At 45.8% G+C, this 24,186-nt stretch overlaps 1 protein-coding gene across 2 annotated transcripts in view; it reads right to left on the bottom strand.

Moving 5' to 3' along the window:
* The window catches only part of MMS19 (MMS19 homolog, cytosolic iron-sulfur assembly component), a 1,998,114-nt gene that overhangs the window by 862,202 nt on the left and 1,111,726 nt on the right, over positions 1 to 24,186 (bottom strand). For both annotated transcript variants that reach the window (XM_069611573.1, XM_069611574.1), the window contains exon 16: positions 20,344 to 20,425. In XM_069611573.1, the coding sequence (XP_069467674.1) occupies positions 20,344 to 20,425 (82 nt within the window). The remainder of the gene's footprint in view (positions 1 to 20,343; positions 20,426 to 24,186) is intronic.

Genomic DNA, 24,186 nt, shown 5'->3' with positions numbered 1-24,186 from the left:
CGAATGAGTGCTGGAATTGGAGGCAAACACGATCATTGATCAAAGAGCCCAGACTTGCTCGAGCAATATTATTAACAGCTTGAGTGGTGGGAAGATGGCATAAAAACGCCAGCTGACGGAAAAGTCGCAAATAAGCCTCATAATGGCTTATATGGCTTATCAAAATACACCACAGCTAAAATGCCTGGAGGAGAGTAGGGAGAGGTGGTCTGGTCCCCAGTGAGCGGCCAGAATGCAGATCTAGCGGCACATCACATCTAGCTAAAGAGCTAACTAAACTATCAAAATCACCCACCAGTAACGGCTCAGTCTATCCTGTGTTAAGGACCGGCTGCTTGCGCTGGATCAATCCATGAAACAAGCCAATATAAGGACAGCGCTATAAGTGTCTGGAATGGGGTCCAAAACCCCCCTCCCTGGTAAAATGGAGAGACCTGTGGAGTGTAAATCTGTTCAACAACAAATAGATCAATGGAACCAGGAGACACAGAAGGACTCCAGTAGGGTAATTGAGTTGGATATACTTGAAGGTCCCTGCACAAACAGGGAAGAAAGTCGGCAAAAGGGGAGTAAGTTTGGGTTCGGCCTCCGAGAGCGAGGTCCGCCGAGTGTTTGCGGATATGGAAAGTGACTCCCCTGCTCCCTCATTCGTTTCATCTCATCAACATCCTGAGTGCCCAGGAAGGTATAAATGGAACAGCGAGGGGTTCTTGCGAACTGAGGATCAGGCCTACGCCCAACAGACAATGATGGCTTCTTTATCAGTGTCCTTAACACCATTCACAGAGCTCTACGAGGCACTATTCAGTACTTTGCAGGATCAATCCTACCATATTACAGCAATGTCCAACAAGTTGGTAGGGTTGGAACTTTTGGCAAACAAGGTGGATTCCTGGCTGGACAAAGAGGCTGAAGCATCCGCTAATTGGCAAAATCGCTTGTGCAATCTCGCTAGGAGGGAATCCTTGGACAAATCCCTGATAATGGAGGCATTATTAGCTGATTGTAAATGGTTGATGACACAATGTAAAACGTTGCAATCAGTGGAAAGACCTTTTCCACACCATCCAGTGATAGGAAAGGAGAAAAGTCTTCCCAAAGAGGCAATCTTGATCACTCCCGACAAGCTGGAACCCCAGAAATCTACCAGAGAGGAAAACATCTTCTCAATGTTCAAACCGAATAAGCTCCCTGAAGCCACTAAAGATCCTACAAGTGGTAGTAAGAAAAATATTCAACAAAAGAAAAAAAAAATCTAAAAACACGTTGATGATGACCAAAAGGAAATCAAACGGTTTGAGAGCTTTCCTAAGAAACTTTCACTTGCCACCTCCAACAGATAATAGACCTATATCCAAACGAGCAAGGAAATAATTAATTCTTCCGCTGGCTAAACCAGCTAAGGAGTCGCTGAATACACCTGAGACTGAGGGGCACAATGAAGTAGTTGACCTTTCAGAGACAGATGTGAGCAACTTCATTGAAGAAATTGAGAGAGTGAAAGATGACTATATCTGGAATGGCATGAGCAGATCAGAATGTGCTGAAATTGAGAGCCAAATGGCTATAGCTACGCAACCTCAAAACATGTTGTGACAAAATCCCAGTACAAAACGGACGCAACCACCTGCACAATAGGACCCTAGGAGATTTAAAACATTGGAAGAAAAGAGAAAGGGAAGCATGCAAATAGAAAAATTAATGGATACCCCAGGTGATGGTGACACAAGATCTAAAGTGAAGGGTGAACTTCAGGGGCATCCAGGCTAGTCCAAAGATCTATCTTGAATGAATTATTGCCGGACCTAATGTGCCGATCCTAAACAGGAGGAATGTCTTAAGATTGCTACATTGCATCCCACCCACTCACCAGATATCCACAGTGGACATCAATATTGTGGAATTTGTACTCGAAAAAAGGACGGAATGGGTCATATTGCATCTGAACTCACAGGCCAAGAAGGACCTCTTGCTGTCATTAAACGAGACATTTCTGCCATTAGGGCATGATGTACGTGACTATCAGAAGAGGATTACAGCCAATTTGAGGGAGGCGACGGACCACAAGAATAAAACAAAGAGGGACCCAAACACTGTCCGGAAAAAGCCCTAAGAAGCCTGTGAAGGTGTCAAATCCGAAACCATCCTCCTAAAAAAAAAAAGACCTGGTTCCACTGAAATGTACAGTCGAAAATCAGGAAAATAAAGCCATCTACTAAGGGAGAGAGGCCGGAAGCCACAAGATTAGAGGAAAGATCATGGGATTGGCTGGCTGGCTGCTGGGAAATAATTCTGAGCGGGAATACACTCAAAACTCTACCAGACTAGAGTGCCTCAGAATCGCTTCATGGAACACTAGAGGTTTTCGGGTTTTGTTTATGGAAAAGTCCTCCCTCTTGGAGCAATTTGACGTAAAATGTTTTCAAGAGACATTGTAAAGAGCGCTGCACCTATGTGAAGGATTTGTTGTCTATCTGAACCCTGCCCCAAAAAGAATTGCCCAACGCCCCTTTTCGGGCCTTTTAACTCGGATTACAATGGAGTCGGGTTTAAATGTAATTAGTACGGAATGTCCTAACCCCTACGTACAAATTTTGACTATAACAGGACCCTTGGTTGATCAATGTATTCCGTTCCTCCCAATTAACATCTATTGGAGAGTGAACACGTCTAAAGAAATCAAATTAGTAGAATCAATAATGAGGGTAGTGGATGAGGCAATGAGAAAATGTGATGATGCAAGGATTATTATATATGGAGACCTAAACATCAAACTCCTTAATAAAGAAGGAAGTCCTTTGAAAGATTGCGAATGGAAAGAGAGCGCGTGCAAGTGGATGTTAAGCATGAGACAGAGGGACATGGGGGTTGCTCAATGCACAAACCGCGGGTGACATTCCAGGGGGTTGTACGTGGAAATGTGGGGCACTAAAATCTTGTATCGACTATTGTTTTGTATCGGAAAACCTAAGATAGAAGGTGGCTAGATTTGAAATAGTGCAAAAGGGGTCCAGCGATCATGACCTATTGGCAATCTCTATCTCTTAGTCGGAACTTGTGAAATGTCTGGAGAAAATGGGGGAGATAGACTTAGAATGGGGTATGAACCGATTAAGGTTAAGACACACACAGGTGATTCAAATTACTAGTCGATATAAAGTTTTTATCCAGGAAAACCCTAATGGGGTGGACTACCTCGGAATCAAAGGAATTCTCTCAGAAGGGGTGTAGCAAAGGAAAAGGGGAATGGGTCCAGAAACATGCTTATGATCCTGAACTGTTAAAGGTGAGACGACAGATGCAAGTCTCTATCCAAAAGATTCAGAGGGGGGGAAAAGCAAAAGGAGGAAAGAATACTGAAAGCTAGACAAAAATATCAAAGCTGGCTAATTTCTTCTAAAATAGGGAGAGCCCAGAAGGATGCAGAGCGCAAGCTTAAAGTAGTATGTGCTAAAAACTCCCAGAATCTCTGGGAATTAATAAATAATGGAGGAACTTTCCGATCGGCCAATTCCATTAGTATGTTAGCAGAAAAAGCCTAGGTCTCCCACTATACCTCTCTATTTGCTGATCCTGATTGGGTTGCAAATAATGGAGGTGGTCCCTCATCTCTGAGCTGCAACTTCCTATTTGATGAGGTGGATCCCGCGATGATGATTGGAAATAAGAGCTCATCTAGAGTGGTGGGGCCTGATGGCCTATCCAATCAGGAATTGAAGAAAAATAAGGAACAATGGGGAACGCCGCTTGTGGCTATGTTTGAACAGATTATGCATAATAAGGAGACGCCATCTTCCTGGAGGGAGGCAAATATTGTTCCAATCATTAAGAAAGGAGATAGGGCAGAGCCTAAAAATAACCGCCCTATTGTACTCCTAGATTCAGTAGGGAAGTTATTTGCTACTGTATTATTGAGAGACCTAAAGGCATGGGCAGATAGGAGTGGAATCCTGGACCCAAGACAAACACGGTTTGTCAAGGTTGTAGGAACAACCCTCAACCTCTTTATTATTAATATTCTTAAAGAGAGGGGCCCTGTATTCAAAAACCTGTCTTCATCTTGCATTCATGGATCTCAAACAGGCTTTCGACGGCGTAATTAGAGAAAAGCTTTGGACTAAACTCAGAACCTGGCAATGCCCCGTCGACCTGGTAGAGGCCATGAAGGCCCTATATACTAATACCTCAGTACGGAATAGACTATCAGACAAAGGTCATCTACTGAAAATAAAAATCCCCACCCATCATGCACTAAAACAGGGCTGTGCATTAGCCCCCCTGTTATTCTGCCTCTACATTGATGACTTGGCTTGGTCATAAAAAGATGTGGTAGCCTTCCCACCAATAATCAATCGAACTGAAGTGCCATGGATATTATTCACAGACAATTTGGTTTTTCTAGATCTGACGCCCATTGGCCTCCAGAGGAGAATTTAGACATTTAGTACATTCCTGACAGAAAATGGTATGAAGGTTAATGTGGCCAAGTCCAAAATATTGACCATGTCGTTGGCGCATAAGACGAGGGGCAGTGGGTTCACATGGAGAGGGGGAGATGGACCCCTAGAAATAGTAGAATCCATGGTGTACATTGGGGTAGTTGTAAATAGGAATATGGACGAAAAGGGCCAATACATACATTTAAGGTCCGGATTAGTTTCTCTAACCAACCATGGAATGTCCCTCCATCGAAGATATGGGAAGTTCTCGATAGTCCCGATTATCTCCTTCTATAAGCAGAAGGTAGCCCAAATTCTCATCTATGGGGCAGAGGCTGTTTTGCATCTATCTTGGAAAACCTGGGAAAGGCCTGAAGGTTTTTTCTGACGACGAGTACTAAGACTCCCTAACTCGCTGCCCATGTGTTCGATCAGGCACAAACTAAAATTGCAATTGCTCGAATCCATGATTCTATGGAAAACAGTTGCCCTTTATAGAAAATGTGCATATGAACACACAGTCATTCCCTTTGCCATTTTTGATCCAGGTAAAGAGGTTCAGGATAGACATCTAACCCAGTGGAGGAGGAAGGTGGAATGGATCTTGGAAAATAATGGGATTGAAATGGATGATTTGGCCGTAAACCAGGTTAAAGTAAAAAAGAAACTCCAAGCCCTGTATTGGCTAACAACTGTGGAGAAATGGGGGCGAAAATAAACAGACAGCCTCTGGATTCAGAAAAAAAGGTCTTAATTGCCTTCCAGTATAGCTCAAAAAATGTCCTTCACTGGTTTATCGGAACTTCCTCCTCAGATATCGATTGAATACCCTCAACACAAGAGAGGTACAATGGGCTAGGAAAATGCCTGGTATTAAGAATGCCCAATGTCGATTTTGTAACGAAAAAGGAACTATAGAAACATTGTTCCACCTGGTAACTGTTTGCAAACCACTAAGGGAAATAAGGAGCAAATTCTTAGATGGGCATTTGACTGCTTGTGTAAAACTGGGTCCTTCAGAATGGTGGGAAGCGTTCTTTTGGGAGAAATAAGTCTGGCGATTGTGGTGATGAAGATGGTGGAATTTAGGCTAAACAAAGCTGATGAAATAGCGGGCGATGGCTCATGTAATTGCGTCACAGGAAAATCTTCATAAAGCGAAGAACTTTCCACCTCTTCCCTTTCTATATGCGTCCTATTTTTTCCCTTTCTCCACTTCTGATTGTCCGCCTTGGTTTATTTTAAATAAGTTGTCAATTGAGGCCTTAAGTGGATCATTTTAATTTGTATCTGGAATCTAATTTAATGTATGGAATGGAATGTGATCATGGAGGATATATATGTTAAAGGTTTAGATTTTGTTCCCTCTATTTAAACCAATAAAACATTAATTAAAAAAGAAATATATATATATATATCTTTCGAGGTTCTCACCTTGCTGAAAGACAAGGGCAGGGTGGGGCTCCTAGCGTCGCAGCTAAGGGTCCTTTTACCCGATCTCAAAATGCAGAGGGAGTTTCAGTGGGTCGGACTGCATCACCTCCACCTTTTCCCAGCCACTGTGGGGGAATGGCTGTGGGGGCCAAGAGGTAAGCTCCCCCGCACAATTCGGGACTAGCCAATCCTGGGCACGATTTGGGCAGCTTGGAGACAGGGTGCAGAGATGCAGGGAATCCGGAATCACGACATGGCCCTCCCCCTGGAGTCACTTGTGGGTACCCGGAGCACGGGATGCAATCCCCAACCCCGAAAGATTTCAAACATGGTTTGAGGCGGGCCTTGAGAGAGTGGGCCAGTTGTGGAAGGATGGCAACTTTATTACTATCACAGATCTGGAGGGAGAGTGGAGTTGGGCATAGGTACTCTCTCTGTCTTCTCATATGTTCAGTTGAAGGGGGTGATCATGGGGGAGAAATGGAGGGACGGCATACCAAGGGACCTCGCTCTCTTCGAGCCGCTCTTAGATAAAAAAAAAGACCGAAATGAAGGGGCTGATTTCTGTCATCTATAGGGAGTTGGTAACTGATGGAAAGGGGTCCACCGAAAGGTTGAGACGCAGATGGGTGATTGACATGGGGAGGGCAATAGACACCAAGATGTGGTCTAGACTGTGTAACTGGGCCTCTCAGATATTGATTTCGATCCAATACAAATTGCATGTCATCAAGCTCCTCCATAGGTGGCAATATGATCCTGTGAGGGTCTCAAAGATGTTTCAGAACGTGATCTCCATGTGCTGGCACCAATGCGGGGCAAGAGCAGATTATTGGCACATGTAGTGGGGCTGCCCCCGAATACAGGTGTTTTTGGATGAAGTGCTGAGCTGGATTAAGGAGCTTGAGGGGGTTCACCATGCCAAAGAGCCCCTCTTGATCCCGTTTGGGCCGTAGGAAGTTGAGGGAACACTGTGTAAGTTGAGGGGTTTGGCAGCACCCCAACTGCTAGTAGCTCGGGCCTGCTTAGTAATGATATGGAAAAGTGCCGGTCCCCATGTAAGAGGGATTGGATCAACGTGGCACTGAATATATGCACCATGGAGAGAATAACTGCCGGTCTACATGGGAAGGCCGCGCTGCATGAGATCACTTGGGCGGAATTCAGGAACACATATGGTAACAATTAAATCAATGGAATGTTGGGGACAAAGATGGATTGCGTGTAGGGGGATATTATGCTGACCTGGAGGAAAGGGGGTTGAGCTTCCCTCCCCAGGGGGCCTCCACCAGTCGATCTATTTCCCTCGAATGATAAAAATCTGTAGAGGCGGCCAAGGACACTGGGGTTACGACAACTTATATATTCTATACTGCAAGACATCTGAAGGACTAATGTTGGGATTACTTTGATTTACAAAAGACACCTTGTCAAGGGGGTGGTTGGAGGGGGGAGATAAGATAGTGGGTTTGTTGCCTTGCCAGCAGGGTGTGTTATTTGTGTTCTATGGAAATTGATAAATAAAATGTGAAAAAAAACTCCCACTCTTTGCGAGTGGTAGGTCCCTCTGAGGGCTTACCTCGTTCTGAAGACGAGCTCGACTCCCGCCGATAGTGGTGGCGTTGCTTCTTCTTCCGTGAGAAAGACTGAGGAATGGCTCCTGGAGTGGGAGCGTTTCTTTCGATGTTTGTTTTAACCCTTCTTAGGGGTGGGCTCCTCAGTCTTAGCCTCGGAGGACTGGAAGAGAAACCGCACCGAGATGGAGGCCGGTTGGCCCAGAGCCAGTTTCACGGCTCTCTCACGCAAGGACTTTGTGGTTGCATCTTGGAGCACGGCACACAGGCCTCTGTGTTGTGAGTCGAACACAAACACCTCAGACAGACGTCATGGGCGGTCAGTCAAGGACATTTCGGCCTTGCAATCAGTGCACAGTTTAAAGCCTGAGACCCTGCAAGGTACTACAAAAACAAGTTGTGTTCCTGATGCAGCTTCCAAGTGCGTGAAAAAAAGGAACTGAAGCATGGGGCGTACTGACGTTCTATATATACGATGCCGGACGTCACTTCTGGAGCAGACAATCGAGCACAGAGCAAGACAGATCGACGATCAAGTCGAGGTCCACTACGCCCCCTGTCGAAAAAATGTCCGAGCAGCAGAGCTTGATGAGGATGTCCATCAAGATGAGGAATCTGCGGGAGAAAAGCAATGCATTGAAGCATATTGAGTGTGCAGAAATAAAGGAATCAAGGTACTGGAGCGCAGAAGCTCAATATATACTGGCCTCAATGTTATGTCTGTTGTGGGGCAGGCATCAGAGTGGATGGGGAGCCGCTCTACGTCCCTGGGGGTGAAAACATTTCAGAAGACAGCTGTTGCTGGAGAGAGAATATAATATCAAAGATGACGAATCTGTGGGAGGAAGGTATCTATTAGAAATTATGTTGTCCAAGGCCCAAAGCCATAGTCCCATTGTATCCATGCATAGGAGAAGCAAACGGATGCCACGCCCTTGTTGAGGTAGTGCATGCCAACTGTGCTGTGACAGAATCAGGACAGGTCCCCTGTATCGATGCAACAAAGGGTATTACTGCAGGCCTGATCACCCACAGCACAAACTGGTTGATGTGGGAGCTAAACTCTGCCAAGGACCAAAGTCTGCTCACCCAGAGATTCCTCACATGAGCACCCTAGCCCTTCAGAGGTATATATGACCATTGCGACGTCAGGCCAAAGTTGCCAAAATGGCTCCCAACCATCAAGTTGTCATTGGGGCTAATTTTCGTGCCAAAGGATTCAAGACACGAAGGTCTATTTCGCCCGGAAGATGAAACCACGAAGATGGCAGAGGCTATTGAAGCAATCTTATGCATAATCAAGCCTCTGGCAACAGAAACATGCAGAATACTGCCAGAGCCAAAAGACCAAGGAAGACTGAGACATGCAGGACGTGGAATCTGGGAGATGTAGGTGTCCTTGACCTTTGGTAGAAAAGCCTTTCCAAGCAAGAATCCAGGATTGCTTTGATGAACTGGAGACTTACATTTAGGGAAGACTGCAAGCTGTGTAACAGATGGCAAGTGTAGCTGGTGTAGATAGGAAAACAACTGGTCAGGCGGGTGTGCTCTGATGAGCAATCGTCCAAGTAGGGGGAAGATGTGGACACTGTCCCTCCTGAGATGAGCCACAATTACCAATATCAGCTTGCTGAACACCCTTAGGACGAAGTTTAGGTCAAAAGGGATAACCCAAAACGGTTGCAAATTAGTCTGTCGCACGTTATAAATTACTATCACAAATCACAAACTCGAAACTGTTAATGGGTACTGCTTTGGATGGTTGGACACATGGAAATAAGCTTCCTGGTGGTCCATCAAGCCCAAACAATCTTAGAACTGTATAGCCTACATGAGCTGTACTAGGGCCACCACCTTGAATGTGTCCTCCTTGATGTAACTGTTAAAGCACCTCTGGCCCAAGTTGGGCCAAAGTTGCCTTTCTTTATTAGGACTAATCAGTCCCAATAAGGAAACCGCTCTAGGCTGCCCTGGCCAAGTCTACTTTTACCACATGGAGATGGAAGGCACACGGTCATAACCAGGTAACGGGGGAGGAAGTACGAATGAGACCCAGGGCGAAGTGAGAGAAACCAGACTTACCACATGTTATACCCCCCACTAGTGTTGAATGTTGAAAGGACACCTCAAAGAGGTCTTGGGTTTGAGGCGGGAAAGTGCATAGTGGCCAAGCGTGCTTGGCGTTTCTGGGCTCCACTATTGCTCCTTAGGCGAGTAGTGTCTCTGGATAGTTTTGGCAGCAGAAATGTAAGCAAACCCTCCATAAGGAAAAGTTGTGAAGTGGCGAACCTCTGGAGAAAGGCAATGATTAGGGATCACATGCAGAGGGTTGTTGCACAGACAAGACCAGAGACTTTGCAGTAGCCTTTGAAGACTTACATTTCTCAAGTGACTCTTCTGCCTTTGCTCCAAAGAAATTCTCCTCCTCCACGGGCATGTCCAACAATTTGGCTTGGACATCAGGTGCAAACCCAGATGTTCTCAACCAAGAGTGTCTCCTGGTGACAGAAACAAAGCCCATCGAGCGGGCGACACAATCGGCTGCACCAAGGCCTGATTGTAGAATGCGGCATACTTTACATCCATTACTTGGAAGTTGAAATGTCTCTGATCCCCCTTTAGGCAGATACTCTGATGCCTCAGAAATCACTGCCCAAACAATGTAGTTATATTTAACCAGAGTGCAGGATGCATTTATGGCCTTCAAATCCACTCTTTGGGGAGCAAAGACACCCCCCCCGACAACCCCTCACCCCCATTGAGTCTAGCTTTTTACTTTCTCTGTCAATAGGTATTGAAGGAAAAGTGGAAGATTTTAACACTGCTGTGAAAGCCTGTACCAGCAAGCTCTATGAATTAAGAGTAGAGGTCTAGGACAAAAAGAAGGAATACAGTGGAACAGGCTCCTATTTTGTTAGCACCTTGTCTAGCACTGATGTTGAGCAATGTTGCTGCCAAATACTCAGCACTCGATTTACCATGGCAGCATTGACAGATGAGTGTTTCTCATTGTGGTCGCTTGTCAGTGAGCTCATAATATGTCACTGGTTTAGACGGGATACTGAGATCCAGCAATTCCACCTCCATCGCCATAGTTCTTCAAACAACAGCATTAGTGGCTATTAAAGTAAGGACTACAATTCAATGTAGTTCTGAGATGTGTTGAAACTGCTGGAGCACCTCGATTAGCCTCTAAACCGGCTATTTCCACATGGACAGAAATTCTTCAGCGAGGTGTCCTCGAGTCACAGATATGGGCTCTTAGCCATAAAGGACAGCATCTCCTTCATCAAAGATAGCTTGCATTGTCTGAAAGAAATGTTCTCTACAAGCTGGATTATAGGCATTAACATTGATACGAGTCCGAACAGCCCTTCAATGTGTTAAGATGTCCATGGACTCAATGAATGAGGTTGATATTCAACACAGATGGATATTTAGCAAAGGTGGGGCTGAGATCGAGTAGGGAACATGACAAGACATTCAGATGAGTCAGATAAATCTTCATCTCGATCCTCCCTCTGAGAACGAGGTCTTTTCTTTTTAAGAGACAAGGAGGACTTGGAATGGTGGAACTCAATCCTCGAATGGGACATTTTGTGGCGCTTCTTATTCTTTTTTCTCAGCTCCCTTAGTTTTTTTTCCTTTGGAAGATCTACTCTTCAAGGGAGTACCTCGAGGGGATTGAGACAGGCACCAACCAAGAGCCAACTTCGCTCACTTACATTCTCTAAGAGCTTTCTGATTAATTTTCTGAAAGGCACCTACCTCTGCTATATCATGTCCTGACCAAAAGCACCAGATGTAGAGGTTGTGGGGATGCTTGACTCATATTTTACAAATGCAGTCATTACAGCATTTAAAACCTGAGGCCTTCATTGTTCCAGGCATGTTGCACAGGAAATATTCTCTGAAAGACAAACATTGACACAGCATGCTAAGCACATGGAAAAAAGGGACTGAAGAGACAGGGCATAGCATGCTCTATGTATAATGTTTTATGGAGTTGGTCTGTTAAGACCAGTAGGTGCCGAACTACACTATACCCTCAATCGTGATATAATTGTGAGGACAGCTGCCGCTGGAGAATGACTAGGATGAGGAATCTGTGGGAGGATGAAATGTGAGGGATCAAGAGTAAGAGTCTGAAACAGTGGCATTTTTTAGTCATAAAAGTTTCCTCCGTCCTGTGTGCAAAAACCCTACAATGACCCTTACACGCTAAAAATCGATATAATGTGCAACAGTGATTTTGTCATTTATACACTCCTACCTTACTTTCAAAGTTAAAAAAAAAAAAATTGTAAGGTGCAGAAAAGAAAAGGAAAAAAGTTGCACCAGGAAAAGGGGACCTCCATACCCCTGTTTCTTCTGGTCTTCCACTGTCTATCCAGTGTTCCCGGAAAGAGTCAATGTTCCACTGTTTCACAGGGGGATGAATCATCCCCTGCATTTCTCCTTTCATACAATGTTTTACTTCACAGTTTAAAGGCGACAACTCATCCCTAGAGTCTCCCTTAAGGTTTTCTTAATCCTTTTTCTACCCCTGGTGTATCTCTCCTGCCAGGGTAGTCACAACATTGTTTCTTATCCTTAAAAGGGGTATAATCATTCCCTTTTTACATTGTTTATCACAATTCCAGAATTTCAGGACAGGGTTTTACCCGCGAGTTTATTCACTTCTCTTCTTACCCATGGTTAACTCTCCTGCCAAGGTATCACACTTGGGTGTGGGTCCCAGACTCGCACACTGCCTGGTTTACTTTCCTGCCAGGGCTTTTTATATCCTCTCGAGTCCCAGACTCACTTTTTGCCTGGTTCATTATCCTAGCAGGTCTTTCCTGTTCTCCATTCACTCTTTCGTGCATCCAGGAAATAATGCTTTTCTTTTCAGTACTGGTCACACACACTTGAACAATGTTTGTATTCGAAGTAACTATTACAGTTCCTTTAATAAGGCTCTCTTGCACTGTTAACAGTACGCGACATTCACCCTGAAGCGCCCCATTGTATCATTCGCGCTTACTGGTCTACACTGGCGGCTTTGGCGTGTGTGTCTCACCGTCTTCTTAGCTCTCGGCCCGCTGACTGGGAGTGCGTGCCGCTAGTCGCTTGGTTCCCACTTTGCAATACTCTGTTTTTGGTGGCTCCAGTTACCCCTGGCAACAACTTCTCATGGCTCAGTTTCTCTGCACATCGTTCTAGTCAGCCTCTGTGCTGTGTCCTGCGGTCTGCTCGACTCTGGTGTCCCAAACAGCGTCAGAATAAGTTGGATTCAGCAGCAGTCTACGTCTCACTCTCCCATTCTGTTCAGCTGTGTCAGTTTTAAGTGTCCCGGCATTGGTTAGCATTTTCCAAAGACTAGAATGCAGCGTTGGCTTACAGCTTCTGGTCATCCTCATTACTCCATCCTTCTCCCTCATGTCAGTACTATACAAGGGGAGGTGGGGTAAAAATTGGTTCTTGGCCATGCAAACCTAATTCTCAATCTACATAACAATAAACCATATAGGAATGTTGCAAAGGCACATGGGTGTCATTAAGAACTGCAGCTAAAGGATTATTCGGATTCAGTATTTTTCTGTCTCCCTTGAGTTTGTCTGCCCCTACGTGGTCCTCCCTCATATAGCCACCCCCAGGGTCACAGTCGGGTGGCTTCTGCCTTTCCCTGGCCACGTAGAAACTTCCCTCCAGGGAATCGGCGATGATGTTGCTAGATTCGTCAAAATAACAGGACACTGAATCTTCATACATGAATTGTAAGAAACAAAAAATGACCTCTTACAAAGTTACTGGTTTGTGCTTGTTCTGGGCCCGCTCCAATATCCCATCTAACACCCTTGTTTCTGTCTTTGGGTATGTTTTTTGGGGTTCCCTAACCCACTTCCAGAGATTCTGCGATTGGGGCCCACCAGCGTTATCACATCACAGCCTTGGCAGGGTCTTAGATTTAGGTCCTTTTCTAGAAGTCTAAAACGCCAGTCCACTCTCCCAGAGGTTACTGGAAGGGCTTGGAGAAATTGCTGGTCAGCTGACCACCTTCTTGTTCTGGGGCCTAGTCCCAAGAACACTCCCCTCCTTGCAACCCCTCTCAGAGCCGCTCTGTCCCAGATTAGTAGATAGCGAATATTAACCCATAATGCCCGTCTGATCTCCTTCCTATACTCGAAAAGAGAACATAAAAGCCAGGTAGTACTTTTATCTAGCCTCCCCCCAGGGACTTCCTAGCCGTCTCACCTCTATGGTTAGTGTTCTACAAGGGTAGCAAAAGTGCCTTGCATTTAACCTGTTAAATTCACTGTGGAGTCCATCACACTCATTCTCTTCTCTACCTTTCTCTTCTGTTAAAATACTATGCTCCTCCAACATCCGCCTGGCACTTCTCCTCATGAACTTACCCTCCGATGTCATTCACTTTCTCTGGGCATTGCCTACACCCTTTGATGTTACTCCGCCCTCCTCCATGCCACTACTATTCAGTATCATTTGTTTCACAGTCGCTCCCTAAACTCTTCATACTACTACACAATATGACATTGCAGTATGACTTTCACTCCTTTATCAACACCGCACCATCTCCAAAAATGAAAATTGACAACGCTTCAGCGCTCCTCCATCCTGCTGGTCTCTTGGTTGTCCACCTCTTCCACTTATAATGCACACTTTCTGCCATGTTATAATTCCCTCCTCTGCTGGGATAGGCCGCCTTTCCCAGGCCAATATAGCCCCGTCTTCCCCATCTGGCGGGTGTTGGAAAAACTAGACGTCTTAAGCACTGGGCTTAGCCCTGCCCACTTTTCCAGCATGGGTCTGCTGCAGCACAATAATGGCAGCCCAGGAAGCAATTGTTCATGTTAGTTTTCCTGGGTCTAATTCCAGTTGCCCCTTAGGCAAGTGCGACAGGGAAAGACTTGCCTTTTTGTCCCTGGTGGTCTAGTGGTTGTCCATGTCCCTGCTTGTCTGTATTCTCTGGTAGCACCTCGCAGTCCTTCTGCTGGCCACAGGCGAACGATGAATCCATTTGTGCTTCTCTCTCACGCTCTGTGTTGGGGTTCACTGGCGGCATAGGTCTATGTAGGTGCTGCAGCTGCTCTTTGGGGGTCTGCACGGCGGAATGTGATGATTGCAGGTCTGTCATTCTTCCTGGATGTAGGGCACAGTGTCTGGAGGCAAACTGGGATGCTTCTCCATGATTAGGAGGTGGGAGACTGAATTGGGTCCACCTCGGGGGTAGGACTTGCTATGGATCACTCCATGGTAGGCCTCCTACCCTCGGCTGAGAGGGGGCTACTCCCCCTCTTGCCAAGGCCAGGTTGACCGCTTTGTCACATGCTTAGTCACAGTAACAAGTTGTGTCAGCCTTAGCCTGGAATAGATAGACCCCATTGAAGGGCATGTTTAGGAACTTTGTTTGCACATCCATGGCAAATGCTGAGGTTTGCATTCATGAATTCCTTCAGAGCACAGTGGCCGTTCCCATGACTCTGGCCATGCAATTCACAGAGTCTAGCCTCCTTACCATCCTCCACTAAATCCCTGATACCGCCTTCAGGGAAGATGGTCTGCCCTTTCCGATACCACCTTCCATTGACAGTGGGAGAATTGAGCTGATCCATAGGACATGTTAATCGACTTGAGGGCCACTCGGCCCAGTGCGAAAACCTTCTTGCGGAGAGAGTCCAACTTCTTACTTTCTCGGTCCTGGAACAAACAGAGTAAAACTGATCCCTTGATGCCAGCCGTAGCTGCCTGAACCACAAGGTTTTCGGTAGTGGGAAGACTCAAAAGAGAAATAGGATGCATGGAGGGCAGCTTGTAATTTCTTGTAATTTCTTGCCAGGTCATCATCAGCGCCGACAAGGCATTCGCCACAGGATAGATACTGAGTCGCAACTGCCTTCTGGGGTCCCCCGTCTATGATGTTAGTAATTAAGGTCGTATTGTTGTACATGTCTTGTCAGCCATGTCCTTTTGGATCATCTGCCTAAAGGCCATATTCAAGTGATAAGGAGAGGCCTCATCGATGTCAACATCTGAGGTAAGTCCAGTCCCCTCGCATTCCCGAAGTCAGTCGCAAGTTCAATGTGGTCTGGCTCTCCAAAATTTGGATTGCTTGTCAAGTCCCACTGTACCACATTTGCATCACCCAAGTATGTGCCAAGGGCTTGAGTCCAAAGGGTAACTGTTTACCCTCCACATTGTAAATGGTTTGCAGCATCTGGAAACGGCTCATCCTGGAGAGTGGAGTGTATTTGACGTATCAGAGGGAAGCAAGAGGAAATCAGGGGCACCCTTACCCTACACTGTAAACAGGAGGTGCTTCATAAGCAGAACCCTCATTTTTGACATTGAGTGCTCTAGTGTCATTTTCTTCTTCAGAATGGGGTCGGAGCCCTGAGACGGATGTCGCTCTTCATCGCTGCCCTGCTAGCACGCGGGTATGTGTTGAGAACTGAGAAACCAAAGGGTGTCTCACCCGCTAGTACTCAGGGACTTGTCATCCAGGTGGCCAGGACATGGCCATCACTTTTGGATCCAGTTCCCGTGTGTGGACAAGTGCGGGCGGATCACCTCGGTGAGGAGTCTTCCGGGAATGGGGGCGAGACAGTCGACGGCAAGACGCAGTATTCCCCCCCCCTATTTTGCTTATCCAACAACTCCTTTATTTTAGGATGCTCTGAGGTCCCAACTTCGCCTCCCCCTCCCCCTTTTTACACAAACACTGGGACGAGGAAGAGGGTGACTGAGTAACATTAACTTTCACACATCGTACTGGCCATGTCCCGCTAATCGGGACAGGCAAAGTCAGGCACTTAATAATAAGTGCATACTCCCGATAACAATTAGCTCTCCTCAAACGAATAAAAGGCTGAAGCCAAATAGACACTCTGAGCAAGGCGGAACACAAGAACAAGCAGGGCTTCCGGGACAAAGGCAAACCTATTGGAGCAGAGAGCAACGGGCCAAGGGGTGAAAGCAGCGGGTCGGAAAAGCCCAGAGTTCCCTACTGAAGGTCGTTACCTCTGAAAGGCCACCAGAGACACATGGAGAAGGCCAGATCCTGCAAGTGAAAACTGAATTATGTTTCAAGGATGCCAGCGACCCTCCCGGGTGAGCGACAGAGTTGGGTAGGCGAGGAGTAGCCTGTGGTACTAGCATTGACTCGCAAATTGGAAATCATAAAGCAAAGATGAAACGCACACAGCCGGTGAGTTGGCAAGCGACCTAAAAGAACGCAGTGTGTTAAAGTTTTAAATGGCAACATTTTGTCGCAAGTGAAAGCTGCACGCGTGTGAATGAGACGTGAGGAAATTCAGACCTGTGAATGAACTTTTAAGTAAAAGGCACCTGCGAGTTCAGCGATACTAAGTAACGGAGTGGTCTGGCAAAAGGAAGTAACCCACTCGAAAGTCTCAGTGAAAGGTAAATTGTTTGAAGCGAGAAAGCGAATATACAGCAAAAGTGATATGGAAAAGTTTACCTCCTAGAAAGGGGAAAGTAAAAGTTGAACTATACATTTTGAGTCGAACTGGTGCTGCCGTAATCTGAAAAGTAAGCCATGCACATTCGAAAGCCTTTGACATCCGAAAGTAGTCTGAGCCCGACAGAGGGAGACCTGGAGTGAAGTAAGCTTGGGGAAGGAAGCCCCTCACCCCCTTTGCAAGTTTGTGTTGAACTTTATCGTGAGAGGTCTGAGCCCGGCAGAGGGGGGACATACGAGAACTTTGTGGTGAAAGGTCTGAGCCCGACAGAGGGGGATCTTTGTGAACATTTTGGTTTAAACATTATTTTTGAAGTCGAGAAAAGAGACTTAAACCAGGTAGGCCAGACGGGCCTCTATCCACGTTCCGGAAGTGTTATTTGTGTCTGAAGACGAGCCAGAGTGTATTATCCTGCCTACAGGGACAGCCTTATTCCATGAGGTCCGACGTGGGGAGGAGAGCTGGTTCAACGACATTTATTCATTTGAATACTGATCTTTTCTTTTGCATACATTTCTCCTTTATTAACTTTTTGTACAAGAGATAGGGAAGGCATAAGGTTTTGTTAGCATAGGCCATTTTGATTTGACAGACTCCACTAGCACTGCATTATTTATTATTAATTGGTCGAGACTACTCCCATCTTGGTTATTGGGGAGACTAGGAGTTTCAATAATTGTCGTTTAAAACTTGTATCCTTGTGCTGTGGTCTGACTCATGGTATCATGTCTTTCTCACAGAACCTCTGTACTTAGTGGAGTCGAAGTAGGAACAGCCAACACCTTTGAGAAAATCTCAAGCATTTTGATTTTGATTTTAAAATTCTCCTACTCAGTGGATGAATCTGAAGACTCGTCCTTGCTCCCATACCAACTAAACTGGTGATTCCTTTTCCTCCTGTGAGTAGAAAAGAAAGAAGAGGGGCGCAAACCGCTCCTGGAGTGGCACCTTTAATGGTGTTTTTGTGAGTTTTCCTCCTGCCCTCCCTTTCCCCGGGAGGGTCCTTCTCTGGTGTGGGAAGCTCAGACACCCTCCTCCCACAAACAGCGTCTCTAGGGGGCCTCAAACATAGGAGGGCAGCCTACCAATAGCTAGGTTGCACACTCCTTGAGCACCTTTGGATCAAATTGACTAACCGGAACTACACTCCAAGACCTTGTGTTTGATTCTCAAACATCATATGATTCTTGTAAGGAGGTCATTAATCCACATCTTCAAACTGCCATCCTTGCAGCGTTTGAAACCAGATGCCTTGGAAGACATTGAACAAAAGAGGTTTTGCTATATCATGCAGAAAGCAATTCTTGTAGGGAGCGAAGACGTTCCTGAAGCAGCATGAAGAGTGTGCAAAAAAGAACTTGCGTTCACCCGAAGTGCTTTATTTGTAAAGTCTAAAGTGTCGCTTTCTGTTAAGCTCACCTGGTATCCACGGGGACACCACCCAGCCCTGGTTGGATGATTTGCACTCTCAAACCCTCTCCCGGTCCCTTGGTAAGGCCTCTGGTTAAAGATGGGTCTGCAATATAGGAGAGCTCGATTCAATACCAGATTGTCTTTATGTTTTCCCACCTCCCTTGGCCTCAACTCCATCCTCCCCCTTGGGCCTTCTCCTCACCTTAATATTGTAAGAGGTGGATTCTCCGTCCTGCTCCTCGTGGCAGTAGATGTGGGGGGCGAGCAGCAACCAAGTTACTTCACTGGTGCAAGCCCCCTGTGGGAATCCAGGCCTGCTGCGACTCCGTAGGTTTGCTGCTTTACAGTCTTTATATGCAGTTCTTATGTTCCTCTTAGTTCAAATAATAATGTCTTGCTTATTTCCTTTTAGGTATGGAAAGGTATTTTGGTGTTGTCATGCAGTTTGAAGATGAGCATGGGCCGGTAGGCGAAAGCGGGGTGTGCGCGATGCTATCCGGTGAGTAATGTGCAGTGCGCTGCGCTGTTTCGCCTTTTATATTGCTAACCTGTGTCTTTTCTCATCGAGCGCCGTAATGTTCCAGCAATGATACTGACCAGAAGATGACTACCCAGATAAGAATTGTGTGGCTTTCTTCATCCGGGAGGAAACGCTTACTAATGTTGTCTTTCTGTCTCCTCTTTCCAGGTTATGGTATTCCAGGATGCATGCAGGGCCGGATGATGGAGTTCGTACCTTCAGGTGCGTGGAACTGAAGTCAGCGGTGAATTGTAGACCGGATACTGTTCCAGGTAAGTTTCGTAGTGTTCTTTTCTCTCTCTGCAGGTTCTTGGTTTCAGGTAAGCTGGCATCAAAGAACTGGACACGGTGAGCGTTACGCTGCCCACAGCAGAATAACGCAAAGCATGTTCTGCTGTTTGGGTGTGGTTTAAATAGTCTCAGGTAAAGTAGTCCAGGTAAAATAGTCCCAGGCCTGCCACACCAAAAAGACTAGACCGCATAGCTCAGTTCCTTGTAACTGAGCTATGTGTGTGCCTACATGTTGGCTGAACCCTCCCCCCCATCCCCCAAGTTAAATAGTCCCAAGTAAATAGTCCCATTCTAATGTTGGTCTTCGTGATGGTTATGAGCCTGGCGCCAAAGGCGCCAGGACTGACTCCAAGAGAGTCTTGGGTGAGGTTTTAAGGTCTTTAACCTGGCCCTAACTGGAAGGCTGAACTGCCAGTGAGGGCCAGGGGCAAGGGTCATGACGCTTTTGCGGTCGAGGAATGGACTACCAGGCCTGTTCAGTGCCAGGTCACATGCTAGGTGAAAACATTTCTGTTGTCAGCTGTGCCAGTGGAGCTAGAGCTAAATCAGAAGATTAGGAATCTGTGGGAGGAAGCTATCCATTAGAAACACATTTTTCAGATGGACGATTCAACTGCATATTTGCAACTAACTGCTTTTTTTTATCAGCCTAAATAAGACTATCCTTTTTGACCAGAAACTCTTTTCAGCAGGTCAACAAGACTGATCGTCTCCAGTCTAGCTGTTGGTCTCCAGTTATCACCAACACAGCAACCATGGCAATCAAGTATGCTGCACATCACAACATTCTACAGGGCATCAGTCTGGAGAGTTCCACTTCACTGCAAATGTTCTACTAAAGAATACAAACAAAAACATGTGTCTTTAATACGTGCTTGGTAACGAGTGCTACTGTCAACTTACATAATAGCACTCAAGTTATCCATTTCAGAAAGATTACTCACTGAATTGACACTAATTGGAATCAAACTGATGAGCTGCACATCACATAGATCTAAGCACCGAGTGCTTCACTCACTGTGTCTTCTCATTCACAATATAATTTTCTAGTAAACAATACATATACTGAGACAGGTGCCTTTTACCTAAGAAGCACTTTCGCATCTTTCTAGTATGTTAAACAAGTAGAAAGGATGGGCTGCAGTGATAAGCATTCACCTTTTATATATACATTCCACCAAAATACATACCAGCTCTGGGGATCCTTCTCCTGGAGAATAAACCTGTTTAGATGATCAACTACCAGTTCAAGATTTGAAGGGGACAACAGACCTGAAAACAGAACAAGCACAATGCACTAGTAAATGCTTTATGAAACTGATGGGTTGCTGGCCAGCTCATCCCTCCTGTCTTTGCACATGAAGCACTCATTGCCCATAAGAAATGCACCCTTCAAACACCAAAATTATGCTGCTTTATCCTGTATCAAAAGACAGAGTTGGTGGTGAGCAAATGTAGAGAACACATTTGATGAGTCATGTTATTTGAGAAGGACAGAACAAATGCAATACTGCACCTCCCCTTAAGAATTGATTGGTTTACACATTAGAAAACTGTTAGAAGTGCCACAGCTGAGACTAAGTCTTATATTTAAACTGAATTGGGTTCAGTGCATATATTTTAATAAACTGCACACAGGTGGTCTTCAGTCAATATCTTTTGGCAACTTTCCCCTTCATAGTTTTAGGAATCCCCCCCCCCCAAATGTGTTGCTTTTGTTTTTGAACCTGTCCTGACTTTACAGGGAAGTGAAGCTTTCATCTTCACTATGCTGGTCGTTTGCTCATTTTGTTATGGGGAAACTGAAAAGTCCCTTCAGACTATCATTACTAGGAAACTAAGTTTCCCTTTCGATTTTTACACTTTTGTAACTTTTTAACATTGCACACATCTTACAATGCAGTGCAATGGGGATACTTTAGTATCACCCTAGTCTTTTACACTTCAGATTGTTGGTTACTTTTACATGTGTCTAAAGACAAGCTGGGGCAGAAATAATTTTTTTACCATGTTTGTGTTATTTCTAGTGTGCACATTCGCGTTTACTGCGTATGGTTACTAAATGTGGCTAGTGCCCTAAAACGGCTATGCCATGAGGTTTGCGCTTATTCTTCGGCCATATTGTTGGTTGGCCATCTTCCTTAAGCCAGGAAATTCCATATAAAGTCATGCACTTGCCAGAGCGAAGTGAGAGTGTGTGGGTGTGTGTGTTTGTGTCTGTCTGGTCCCACTCCACATCGTGGTGTCAAAGTCTGGGTGTGGGTGTGGGGCATGAGCGAAACCCACAGTGGTGCCTCATTGGACCACTGCTGGCTCTTTAAATTGTGCAACTCCTTACCATTGGTGGGCTTGAACTTGCTTCCAGCCAGCATTTTGGATAAGGACTCCTGAAGCCATTTCTTCAGATCAGAGTTGGAGCCATGAATCCTGTGTAGAAGAACAGGCGACTGAAGATCTCAAGATGACTCCTAAAGAGGCCCAGCATCCCTTCTTGCGCCTGGCCTCATGAAGGCCTGTTGGACTACTTGATCTGCAAAGACGCGGAGTGGTCCTTCAACACCTGGATTGGTGGGACCAACCAGTCTCAATGTGAGGGGATCCAGCCTTCAGAAGTGTTCCTGGACCACCCGGGGGACTGAACAGCTCTCCAGTGAGCTATGTCGCTAGAACCGTCGCTGTTCTGCATTTGCAGCCAGAACTTTGGAGGTCGCAATCTTGTGGTGCAATTCACCTTCCAGACGAATGTCAGCCTCCCAGCTTCAAGGGATCTTGCTCAGGAAGGTCTTCAACTGCGACTGGAACAACGCCGACTGTCACCTACCTGTGTGCAGTGGCCAGTGCTGAAACTAGTCTTCCCCTGGCTTGTGAAATGTCCTCAAGAGGTCTGCATCCGTTCTTAATGTATTTCTCCATCGCCAAGGGTTGCACTCTGCTCCAGGACCTGACCGGAAGAATCCTTGCACCCGCAGCTCCTGGGCACCTCTCACCGGAACCAACAGCGGGAAAACCAACCTCTAGCGAGCCCCAGTCAACCCTTCGAGTCTTCTGGGATAATCACAGTTAGGTGGGTAAGTAAATAAAGCCTTGGCTCCCCCTGTCATCCATAGGATAACAGAGAACAAGTCTCCTTGTATCCCTTCCATTTCACTGCTTTTTGGTTGTCGTACCCGAGCAGTGAAATCTGAAAGATAAGAGCACATTTTACTAACCAGTAACTTTTTTGAATCTATTCTCTTGAACAATCACCAACACACGCATTCTACCTACATCAGAGACATTCTGGGGCCGGCAGGGGAGCATTGTGACTTTTGGGCACCAGGCCCCACTGTCCATAGAGATTTGACTTCTGAAGCTAGGGCATATTTATTGTGATTTATCTTACTGCATCATTTACTTACCTTCTTTTATTCATTTAAGCCACTGAATACTTTATAAGAACCTATGGTGCTGGTTTAATTTATAATTTTTTTTGTACATTCCTGTCTAAATGTAATTGTGTGCTTCACTGTGTGGACGCCACCCACAATCTTCTGAGAATAGCCTTGAATGCTCTGCATTGCTAACTTGATTGGGTGTTGGATAACCTCTCGGAGTTCAACTGTTCACTGTGACTCAAATGGTCTAAAATCTGTCCACCAGGCCAGATTCTAGATATCCATTTTAGCAGAAATATAGACAATCTAAGTTTGTATGAGTTAAGATGGAATTCTAAAATCAACCCTGCGGGGGGAAATTTTAGAAGGCCAGCCTAGGTATTGTGAACAGTGAGTTTAGGAGTTTAGCCAAAACCCAATCAACGTAACATGGGAGGGCAGTCAAGGCTTAATCGTAGGAGTGAGTAAGTGGTCTAATGCCCCAAATAAGTCCACACCGAACAACGCACAATAATTCAGCTTACACAGCATGTATAAGAATACCATTTATTAGGTATTTCAGAACATACCAAGAAAAGAAACTAGCATGTAGTATTGACACAAAACATGCATCACAAGTATATACATTCACCAATTGATGTATTACAATACATCAATCACTAACTAACCAGATGAAACCATTAGGTACCCAGATGCAGGTAAAATGATTAGAACCAATCACAAGTACAAGTACAATTCCCTTTACTTAAGGAGTTGAGGCCTTGGGTCTAGTGCCCAACAGTCACAGGTTCCAATACAGAAGGTCTTCTCTAAAAGGATACAATGGCTGTGGTGGTGATTTCAAACAGTTCATAACTATTTATAAGTGGAAGAATGTATCCAAAGACTGGCGGGTTCTCTCTCTTCCAACACAAAGCTAGCCTAGGGGTAGGAGACTTGAACCAGGTTCGATGACCAAAGGTACGTAAAGAGGGAGGTAGGAGACAAAAGGGTTTTGCACCAATGTTCTCCTATGGAGGACACGGGGAGACCGTAACAGGAGTGCTTACTTGCCCCACTGACTCTGATTTCCCAGGTCACATGGTTGATTGTCTGAGGGTCGCTGAGGGCACGATCTTCCGTCCTTTGTCCAGGTGAAAGGTGTCCATGGGATGCAGATTTGAGAGTTTCTTCTGGGAGGGTGAAACTTCAAGATACAAGCCCAGATGACAAAGAATGCGGACTTTCGCTATGAAGACCTCTTCAGGACACTTTACTGGATGGATGAAAAAGAGTTCCAGCGACATTCACCACTTGCAGGCAATGATAGGCGTCATTCTGTCACGGTCACAGAAGCAGCTCCAGGACAGATTTCCTTGATGCTAGGAAACTGAACAATCCGGAGAAGGCCACTTATAGCAAAAGCTGACGACCACCAAAGTTCTGGGCTTGAACGTCAAATGGCAAATACTCTGGCAATGCAGCTGGGCAGTCCAGGGACCCTTCCAAATTGTCTTTGGGCATGCAGCCTCGAGTAGGCATCGAGATTAGTTGGTCCCACTAGTCCAAGGGTCAAAGCACCGACTATTGTCTTCTAGGATCTTGCATAGGAGCAGGTCCTCACCAATCCAATCACTGGAGGGGATGCTGGTCCAACGCAGAAGTCGTCCTCGGGTCGTC

The sequence above is a fragment of the Ambystoma mexicanum genome, chromosome 8 (assembly GCF_040938575.1).
Source record: "Ambystoma mexicanum isolate Mex_15411 chromosome 8, UKY_AmexF1_1, whole genome shotgun sequence".
Lineage (NCBI taxonomy): Eukaryota > Metazoa > Chordata > Amphibia > Caudata > Ambystomatidae > Ambystoma > Ambystoma mexicanum.
Note: the sequence above shows the minus strand (reverse complement) of the source record. Positions and strands in the feature narration are given on the sequence as shown.